Source organism: Orycteropus afer, unplaced genomic scaffold, assembly GCF_000298275.1.
Source record: "Orycteropus afer afer isolate SDZICR_OR568_19922 unplaced genomic scaffold, OryAfe1.0 scaffold00021, whole genome shotgun sequence".
In the NCBI taxonomy this organism is placed as follows: domain Eukaryota; kingdom Metazoa; phylum Chordata; class Mammalia; order Tubulidentata; family Orycteropodidae; genus Orycteropus; species Orycteropus afer.
The window spans coordinates 15,681,534-15,692,562 of NW_006921608.1; the positions used below are offsets into that span (position 1 = coordinate 15,681,534).

Here is an 11,029-nt window from a genome sequence, read left to right on the forward strand (position 1 = left end):
CCCCCTCCTTTCACTGTGCAGCAAAGGCAAAGACAAGCAAACAGAAACAAAAGTCCTGCTGCATCCAAAGTCTGTAAGTAAGGGAAGAGCAGAGACGGGAGCCAGGCTGTGGAGGCTGTGATCCTGGCTCCGGCCACTCAACAACCATGTGATCTTAGGAAGTTACCCACTTGGTGCCTCGATTTCCAAATTTGTAACTCAGGGATAAATAGACTCATATTATGAGATGAAATGAGTTAACATATGTAATGCACTTGGCACAGAATCTGGCAATGGCAACCACTGTGTGTTTGAGTGGGAATGGAACCTATTAACACACAGACTATAGACGAGGACAGTATAATCAATAAAGGGAGGAGCCGAGCTGAATGACACTTGTGGGAACACTGCCAGGGAGATGAGAGCACCAAAAGGTGGTTGACCAGATAACTTTTAAGGTCTTTCCCACCCTGACTTTATGTTCTACATTATGGTCACACACAACTGAATAGTTGAGAATCATCTCATCCCACATCCCTCAAATATCAACTATCATTTCTACCTCCTACAGCCTCTGTAAATCCTTCCTCTCGTCTTCATTCTCTCTACTACTGTCCTGAATCAGACCATCATCATCTCCAATCCTGACTATAGAAATACCAAAGTTTATATCAAGCTCTCATATTGGTCTTAGTCTTTCAAAGTTAAAAAACAGGAGAGGAAAAAAAGCCTAATTTGAAGAGCATTCAAATTATTAAATTACAAGAGCGAAAAACAGATACCTAAAACTGAAGTACTACAAATAACCTCAAACCCACCAGCCACTCTGCAGAAGGAAGACAGAGTATTTACTTCCGTAAAGATTTACAGCCTCGGAAACCCAACAGGAGTCATTCTGAGTCAAAACTGACTCCTTGGCAGTGAGTTTGGTTTTTTAGTTTTTATATTACAGTGCATAATAGGTCAGACAAGGAGCCCTGGTGGCACAATGGTTAAGCACTCAGCTGTCAACCAAAAGGTTGGCAGTTTGAACCTACCCAGCCACTGTAGGAGAAAGGCCTGCTAATCCACTTCCATAAAGATTACTGACCAAAAAACTCTATGGGCAATTTCACAGGGTTGCTATGAGTCAAAAAATGACTCAATAGTACCCCAAAACAATAGGTCAAAAAGGCCAACGAATCACAGGCTAGAGCTTCAAACCCTCTAGAAGTTAGGTGGGAGCTCTGGTGACACAATGCCTATAGCATTTGACTGCTAACCAAAAGGCTGGCGGTTCAAACCCACCAGTCACTCCCTCCTCGGAAGGAAGGTTGGGCAATCTATTTCCTGGATCCTTTGGCTCATTTAGGCAGAGGACCATAACAAAAGGTTTGTTTAGTTAGAGAGATATTTTCAGTGTACATGAGTCTGAAATGTCCAGGACTGAAAAAGATCTTAAAAGCCAGCTTAGTAACCACCTATTAAGGCAAAGCTTTCCTCAAGATCATTTCAGAAAGTTAGTTATAACTTTTCTACAGAATCTTAAACGATGATTACTGTACATTGTGGTAATATTCTAATATTCTTTTTCATCTCAGTAATATTCTAGTTTATCGGGAAAGAAGGAACTTCTGAAATCTACCTAAAAATCTCTCCTGCTGTCAACTGTGTCTCTCAACTGTGAGAAAAAAATGAACAGAATTCATATCATCCAATCAAAGACTTGTTTCTTATCCTATGCAATCCATTCTTAGGAAGTGATGAACTCTTTTATTTAAAATAAAAAGGGGGGGGATTTTTACGCACTATTTTTTAAAGTCAAGGAACCCTAGTGGCACAGCGGTTAAATGCCCAGCTGTTCACCGAAAGGTTGATGGCTTGAACCCACCAGCTGCTCCAGGGGAGGAAGATGCAGCAGTCTGTTCCCGTGAAGATCACAGTGTCGGAAACTCTATGAAGGGTTCTGTGCTATAGGGTCGTTAAGAGTCACAATCAATGCAATGGCAATGGATTTGGTTTGTGGGATTTCTTAACGTCATTGAGGCTACTACTAAATCCCATCCCATCCCAGTCAACTGATACTTGTTTTGTGGCTTTTTGAAAATACAAAGTCAGCCTTAATTAATCTCAAGCACCTCACAGAGCATCTACTGAAAATAGCTGCAGGGAGATAAGCTGGTCTTTACTCTTAATAACTGTGTTTTTCACACAGCCACAGACTCAGTAAATAGGACCAACACAGTAAGACACTTTTGAAGTCAAAACAATAAAGCTTGTACGTAAGCATTCAAATGGATTAGCACCTCCAATATGATAAAGCATAATACTCCATGAAGTTTAAAATGTCCTATTTATGCCTAAGTAGCTAAGATTTTTCCTACATTATCCAAAACTATAATTCTTTTATCAGGACTCAGCATTTCAGATACCATTTTGGCTAAATATTAATCTGACTGCTTTTACAGTGCCCCAATTCCAAAGCAATTATGTTTTGTACTTTCAGATTTAACAAGATACTGGATACTACCAGGATCCAAGTCTTTAATATTCGTACTAGCAAAACAGGGTTGCATATATTAAAGTATTTTTAATCATCTCAATTTGTATAAAAAATAATGGGCAGAAAATCTGTTTCCATCAACCTACATGTTCAGCATTTTAAGGTTTTTTCCCTGAAAGCCAAATTCTGACGGGAGTAGAGGTGTGAGAATGTTACGGTAATAGGTAAAATTTAGCACTAGGCATTACACATGAACTCCACAACACAGCTCAGAAAGGCATGCTACAGCCTCCTTGGGCACCTTGAGGTATTTTAAATTTTCAAGAAAACACAACAGCACCTGTTAGATACGACACTTACTACTTCTGTGAAGTTGTTGGGACCTGACTACTTAATAAACTAAAGAAGTAGATTTTTTTTTTTTTTTTACCTAAGGGTGCTATGGGGAAAACAAAAAATCACTAAGACCCTAAGACTTTATGAAGTGAGTCTGTGACCCTCTGTTCTAAGCAGTCCCTTCAAAGGTTTCTGGTTAGGTTTGGTTGGGAAAGTGACGAACAAAATAACTTAGTGAATGACCTCAAGTATCTAATAACTCTTATCTGTCCTGCCTCAGCAGAATTTGGGAAAGTACATAACTGGCTAATAATATCTGCTTAAAAGAAAGGGGGGCTCGGTGGGGGACACACATACACATTTATTTTCCACCAGGAAGAGTCCCAGTAGCTTTCCAGAGGGGGGCCTGATACTATTCAGCCTGGGAGAAAGCCATCTGGCCTAATATTTAGTAGGAAGTGAGAAGTGCAATATGTTACTAGGTCAGTGTGGACTCCCAATACAGATATGGACAAAAGAGAAACATACACTATCATACACTCTGTGAACCCAGAGAACAGGGCAAATGACACAACTAGATCATCCCAACCCCGACTGGGGAGGTCAGAGTGAGGCTAAGGGACACCTGGTCTTCTTAAGTTAGAACACTAACACTATAACACTGACTTCTTCAGTTCCAGTCAAAACCATCCTTAAACATGCAGAGCCTGGCTTAAAAAAAGAAATTTGTTCTAGAAACCCAGACTGTGTTCTCCAAATACCATCTCCCACAAAAATGATGCTGGGCTTCTTAAAGAAAGGGCCCATTTCAGGTCTGGGGCAGGAATGTACAAGATGAGCCTGGAACAACATAGAATGACCAGCAGCAGCAGGCAGTTCCCAGCACCTTATGTCAACATATCAGGCAACAATCACAGCTGGGCACTAGTCGATGGCTCCAAATTCCGGTTACAATCAACTACCGCCCAGCCGGAAGCCTTTCTGAAGGAGAGAGGCCTAGCATCAGAAAAGTCAGAGTTGTCCTGAACACATCAAAGAGGAAAAATAAGACCTTTCTCTAAAAAAGATAACAGGGCATATTTTAGGGATTTTCTCATGGCTCTTAAATTCTCTACAAATTCAACGTAGCCTTTGATTTGTGGTCTATCTACATATCTTTTTAGCTCTTCCATCTTGCCTTTGTTTAAAAGTGCCCACACAACCCTTCAAAAAGCACTGCAACAGAATAATCAAAAGCCTATCAAATCAAACTGATGCAATAGTGCACTATTTTCCCTGAGACACTTCTCCAAAAAGATGGTAGCTTTATAAACCCTGCTCTCCTTGGTATTCAGGATGAGGTTCTGATATGTGTTGCTTGGTTTAACCATTTTATTCTTCCTCAAACTCAAAACTCTCTAACTTAAAAGTCTCACTGAGTTTTAGCTTTTTTATTAGTTCGCTGACAATTACTGTGCTGAGTGTTTTGTTTTGAAAACAGAAAGCAGAAAAGCATAGACAACTAAATATCCAACAATGCAAAGAGAAGGATGGATGGACATTTGATCAAGATTATAATAGTTTTCAACAAAGAGACTCACTGACCCAAGAATAATTCTTTAAAAGAGTTAAGTAAAACATGTTTACTGTAATCAGTGCACAGGATTATACAAACCCCCAAAAAGTGCGTCCCCAGCACCTGGGTGCTCTGCTTTCTGTGCACCTCATCAGGTGAGAGTTCGATCCTGAAACAGAGCTCGTGCATTTTTGAACCAACTCAACAAATGCTTGTTGAGCACTTAGGAAAGCTATTCATGGTAACACACTTCCTCTCAGAAATGCTACATCCATATAATTAATAAAGTATGAAACTGTTTTATTCCCATGATATATACAGGAAAGTCAAGTCAGGGACAGGTTAAATTATATCAGTAGTCACACAGCAAGCAAGTCACCAGAACTTTTTTTTTTTAAAAAACTCTGTTCCAGTTTAGACATGACTTAACATTCATCATTAACCTATGCATCTTATCCTGTCCAGTCTTATCCTTTTGACTCAACCCATGTATTCATATCACCCATCTCCACCCACTTCATTAACTGCTCATGGAGAACTGACTTCTAACGAGCGCTACTTCAGGCACAGTGCTGAATACGAAGATGAGATGACAAAGACACATGGGGTTATGAGATGACAAAGACACATGGGGTTCGACACCAAGACGACTTACACTTTTATAACTTTACCATAAACCAGGCAGTTTCAAGATAAGTTGCATAAAGTACAAATGATTTCAAGGTCCCTTCCAGTGAAGGCACATTTCCCAAAATCACATTTGGTAGATTAAAAATTTGTAAGTACGTACAGGCATGTAACAGCAGGCCAGAGATCACCTAAATTATTTAACTAAGATTTTCATAAGCAGGGCAAGGTTCAAAGACATAATAACTCTTCCTTATCTACCTATAAAATCACACAACTAGTTTTAATTTCACATGTAGACAGCAACTTTGTCATCATAATATGCAGAACTGATATTCAGACTGGTATACCATGGCTTAGTGATTAAGGTTGAAAACATACAAATATGGGTAAGATACATATATATTATCTTCTGTGATATTTAAAAAAAAGTAAACAAGGAATTGAATTACCTACATTCTAACATTATGTAAGGAAAATGAAACTCATTTCATTCAACTACGAATCTTTTGATGATTAAGTAGGCTTTAACAACAATAAAAATCCTGAGTCTGTTGAGCCAATGTAGCAAATACTGGAAAGACTCAAACTCAAAAAATCCAAACTTACCGCAATCAAGTCAATTCTGACTCACAGTGATCCACCTTGGGCTTCCGAGGCAGTAAATCTTTATGGGAGTAAATTGCCCCATCTTCCTTCTGCAGAACGGCTGGTAGGTTTGAACCATCAACCTTCTAGTTAGCAGTAAAATGCCTTAGGCACTGCGCCACATGCAGAAGCCATAATACAGTAAAGCAGTGGGGGAGATCTCCACACTAAGAGGTGTCACACCTACCGTAGTGTCATTGCTGGTAACATAAACCAGGACATCAGAAGAGTTTCTTCCATTGATGTATCGGTAGCAGTTCCAAACGCAGCTAATCAGGTAACCCTGAAAGTTGAGTAGTGATTATCAGATTTTCAATCTTCAAACTTCAGATTTAAAATACCATCATAGATAGACTCATGTTATAAAATGTTTATTTACATAAATAGTGAATGTACATACTAACTCAAACCAAAAGCCTTTAAAATTACAAATGCTGGGTATAGTAACTTTCTGGCAAAGGCTGCTACTGTAGCCTTGTTCTATGTATAAACAGATACCCAGAAGGTGGCGGTGGTGGGTTTGGAGATGGGAGGAGCTGAATCCAGAACAGAATAAGAAATTCCTAAGAAAATGTAGTCGGAATCAGCAATTGCCACAAATTTTCCCCCCCTCCCATTCACAGAACAATCAAATTTAAACCTATTTCTCACCATAGTTTAATCCTGCTTCTTTGGAAATTTTTATTCTACATAATTATCTGTGATTTTATTAGACGAGGCAATTTTCAAAAACAGGTTCACAGCATATAAGCTTGTATCACAGTCAACCAAATTCACCAAAATATTCCCATTTTCACAATGTAATAAAAATAGCTCCAAAGAAGATACTTAAAATTAATGCTCACTATAAAGCCATGCTAGAAATAAAGGACAAAGTCATGAGAGATGTTTAAACTATGAACCTTTCACACTTTCATTTCAATCATCTGTAACTGGATTAGAACAAAATATTTCAAGAATCAAGAATCTCTTTCTAGAAGGGCAATGTACCAAATGAGTGATCAATATGGTGGCACTGAGGAAGAGGAAGACATAGAGAGGTACATGGGAGGTACAGACAACAAAGATGAACCCTTTTACACATACAGTATACAGTACTGCATTGTCAATGAAGATAAACATGGCTATATGGGTGGATAGATGGGTGGACAGGCTGAACTATTAGGTATGTCTATGCAGGGGGGAAGTGTGCCCAAGACCATGTATAGGGTTAGCAGACAATGTTTCTACAAATGTACTGGTATGTTTTATAAGAATTCCCAGGTATAAAAGAGCTGACAAGAGACAAAGGTGTAGTCACTTCTTGGCCACAGCCAGCACCCAGAGGGAGGAAAATGGACCTGTGGGCTCGGGAACATAGTTGGAGGGGACATCAAGCTCAATTGGCATAACATACTACACAAAACATCGCTCCACATCCTACTTTGGCAAGTAGCGACTGGGATCTTAAAAGTTTGCAAGCAGCCATCTAGATGCCAACAATGGGTCTCTTCTCATCCAGAGCAAAGAAGAATGAAGAAAACTCAAGATTCATAGAAACAATTAGTCCAAGCAACTGGTACACCATGCAATCCTCAGCCTGTATGACTAGGAGACCAATAGAACTAGATGGTGCCTGGCTACCACTGTCAACCACTCCGAGGGGGATCTATGTAGGAAATCCTGGATGAAGAGGGAGAACAATGTGGAACAAAATTCAAAATCATTTGGAATAAAAAAAAGGGGGTGGGGGACCAGGTTTGCTGGTCTGATAGAGCCTGGTGGAACCACTGAGACTATGGCCCCTAGCTGCCCTTCAGGTATGGAATTAAACACACACCTGTGGCTTCCAGCCAAACAAAAGACAGGCATATGAGTTGAATATCTACCTGAGGTAGATACACTCCTTGGAGAGAACAATCTTGGAAGAAAGAAGGGCTGTTAATGCACAGGGAGACAGCTCAGGGGGTAGGAGTGCGTGGAGGGATGGACACAGGGAAGACGTAACTACTAGGAGTAGAGCTGCTGCATTTTGGTAAATTATAGTCAATGTCATGAGACAAAGTATATGTGAACTGCTGTATGGAAAGTGAATTTGCTTTGTAAATTTTCACCCAAATCACAATGAAAAGTAAATTAAGAAGGCAGAAATAGTCCACATGTCCATCAACTGATGAATGGATACATAAACTATGGTATATCCATACAACGGAATATTATTCAGCCACAAAGAGAAACAAAGTTCTGATACATGCTATGACATGGACGAACCTTGAAAAGTTATGCTCCATGAAATACATCAGACACAACAGAACACAAATCATATGACTCTTTTTATATGAAATGTCCAGAAGAGGCTTATCTATAGGGATAGAAACTAGGTTAGTGGTTTCCTAGGGCTGAAGATGGGGGTAGGTGAATGGGGAGTGACTGTTCATGGGTTTCTTTTGGATGAAAATGTTCTAAAATTAGATTGTGCGACTACAGTTATGATTGCACAACTATGAATACACTAGAAACCACTGAATTGTGCACTTCGAACGGATGGATTTTATGAAAGTGAATATCCCGTCTCAACAAAGCTGTTTTTAAAAAAGACAATGTTCAACAAAGGCGGGGGGACAAACTCAGTAACATACTCTGATCCGATTTTAAAAAAAGAATAAAAGGGGTACATTGTCAACATTTTTCATGAAAGTAAAATACTCTGTCTTATATTTAGAATGCTGGCTTAAGCTGAATTCAGACTTGACAGTGATTATTTCTGACATTTCAATTCTGGATGTTAAGATGAAAATGTAGAACACTATTTTCTAAAATGCTTCTTGAATGGCAATAACCTGAAACCATAGGTCATCAATGAGAAAGAGAAACATGAAAGGGAATGTTTCTTAAACAATGTATACAATATATTGAATTTTTGAGAATTTCAATACAGATGGAAAGGAATGCTTAGACATATTAGTTGTGTGTTATATAAGATTAATTTGTGCATTACTTTTGTAGTGCACACTAGATGCTTTAATGCAAGAACTCTTTTGATAGGTGGTCTCTAAAACAAATCTGTAACTGAAAGACTAACCAGCAAACAAAGGGCAAGGACATGCTGGCTGGGGCCTCACAGATGCCCAGGCAACAATCTCTAGGACCCCCGGCAACACCAGAGGCGTTCACTTGCTAAGCACCCCAACAGGAGAAAAACCTTTTGCCTGTTGTCTCTGAAAGCCCAATCATAGATTTGGGTGATCTTCTTTCTTATTAGACATTTTAATAATTTTCAACAGAGATTTTAAGAAATGTACCTTAAGGAAATAAGCATGTAAATATACTCTCCAAAGCACTAACACATGAAAAAGGAGAAACTGTCTCAGTGTCCAACAATAGGTAATTTACTAAACAATGATTCTCTATATGATGCAATCACATAAATAACTGACATCGAACGATACTCAGAATGATATTCAGAATGTTGTTGTTGTTGTTATGTGCCGTCGAGTCGGCCCCGACTCATAGAGACCCCTCCTTGGGTTTCCGAGGCAGTATCACTATGGAAGTAGGATTGCCAACCTTCCTTCCGAGGACTAGCTGGTGGGTTTGAACGACCAGCCTTCTGGTTAGCAGTCAAGTGCCTTAGGCACTATGCTACCAGAGCTCCCGATATTCAGAATAGATGATAGATATTTAGACAATAGAATGATGTTACATTTAACATTTAAAAAATAAATTACAGGAACATTATTCAGTCATAAAGAGAAATAAAGTTGATACATGCTATGACATGGATGAAACTTAAAAACCTAATGCTGAGTGAACAAGACCAGAGGACAAATACTGTATGATTCCATGTACTGGAATACTGAGAACAGGTAAATGCATAGAAACAGAAAGTCAATTAGAAGTTACCAGGGTCTGGGGAGATGGAGGAGTGGGGAGTTATTATTGAAAGAGTTTCTGTTTGGGGTGATAAAAATTTTTTTGGAAATAGACAATGGTGATGGTTCCCAACACTGTGAATGTAATTAATACCACTGAACTGAATGTACACTTAATAGTGATTAAAATGGCAAATTTTATGTTACATATATTTTAGTACAATAAAATAAATAGAGAATAAATTACAAAAGAATGTGTGCAGTGGTATTTTAATGGATGTCACAGCATATGATACTACTATGCAATGTAAAAAGGAAAAATGTATTATGAACAATACACCTAATCCCCATCGAAGTAGATTTTGGAATAACCCTTGACTGGTCTGTAGAATTCTGGTTAGTACTCACCTCTAATATGGGTAACAGAAAGAAATATAATGTTAGCAAATCAAAAAGCAGTTCAGATATCTAAAGCAAGACAATGGATGAACTGACTAAAGTCCTTCTTTGGCACTAGGGAATAAGATTTAGACCATAAGTAAAATCTTTATGCTTACCTTAAAAGTCAAGATAATGCTGATAAACAGAAGAATAATAAGGACCAAGCAGGTAGGATTCACTGACATAACATCATCTTTGTAGGGGAAATTAGGAGGCTGCAAGAGAAAAGTGCCTTATGAGCAAATCTTATTAATCATTCAAGATTATACTCCTTAGGCAATTATTCAGACATACTCATCAGAAAGCAATTAGTTAAAGTGGATGGTTATTATTTAGGACCAGTACAAAATTCCTAACCCATCTCCATGAACGGAAAAAAACTACAAATGGTGCAGTGGGGAGGCTAGTCTGTTCATTATTCAGGCAACTCCCAAAAAGGAAAACAAAAGGTAGTCATGAACAAGACCTGAAAACGTAACTTTGCCCTCTAACTATAAAGTTAGAAGTCAATGGCCTTTATCTGTGGATAGTTTGCACACCTCTGGTATTTGGATTTTTCTGCAATTTATGGGCCATTTCAAATGGCGTATGCAAGGCAAGGAGGGAGAAACCCACTAAAATGTTGTCTTCTATACAAAGATAATTTGCAAATGCTACTTCCCCCCAGAGAATCGACTCTCTTCTACTAGTTCCCTTTTATATCATTTAAAAAAAAAAAATTCCTACTATCCTACACACCGGTTAATTACCAAATCAAAGGAAATCTCTTTCAGATGATCATAGTCCGCTACTATGATTAGTGAGAGTGATAGCACTTCACCGTGAAACCCCGGCCCACTCTCCATTTAGCCACATGTGGATGGAAGGCAGCCCAGTGTGCTGCGTCATTTTTCTCTCTGCCTCACCATCCAATGCTGTGTGTGTGGATTCCACATTAACAGTTATCTGAGACATAGCAAAGGAGTTTCAAATGTTAAGAAAGAAACTTGTGATTCATGTGCGTAGCTGCCACTCCCTGCCATGTGAGCACCATGTAATGGCTTTCAGAGTCTCCTTTACTTTGGGCAAAAAACCTAAGAAATAAAAGTCAGTCCATGACCTGGTCCTTTC

General features: G+C 38.9%; 1 protein-coding gene across 1 annotated transcript in view; it reads right to left on the reverse strand.

Annotated features, from left to right (window-relative positions):
• The window catches only part of LAPTM4B (lysosomal protein transmembrane 4 beta), a 94,927-nt gene that overhangs the window by 32,297 nt on the left and 51,601 nt on the right, over positions 1–11,029 (reverse strand). Inside the window, exons 5-6 of the mRNA XM_007934887.2 lie at positions 10,036–10,134; positions 5,815–5,910 (exon numbers count right to left, since the gene is read on the reverse strand). Of these exons, the coding sequence (XP_007933078.1) occupies positions 5,815–5,910; positions 10,036–10,134 (195 nt within the window). The remainder of the gene's footprint in view (positions 1–5,814; positions 5,911–10,035; positions 10,135–11,029) is intronic.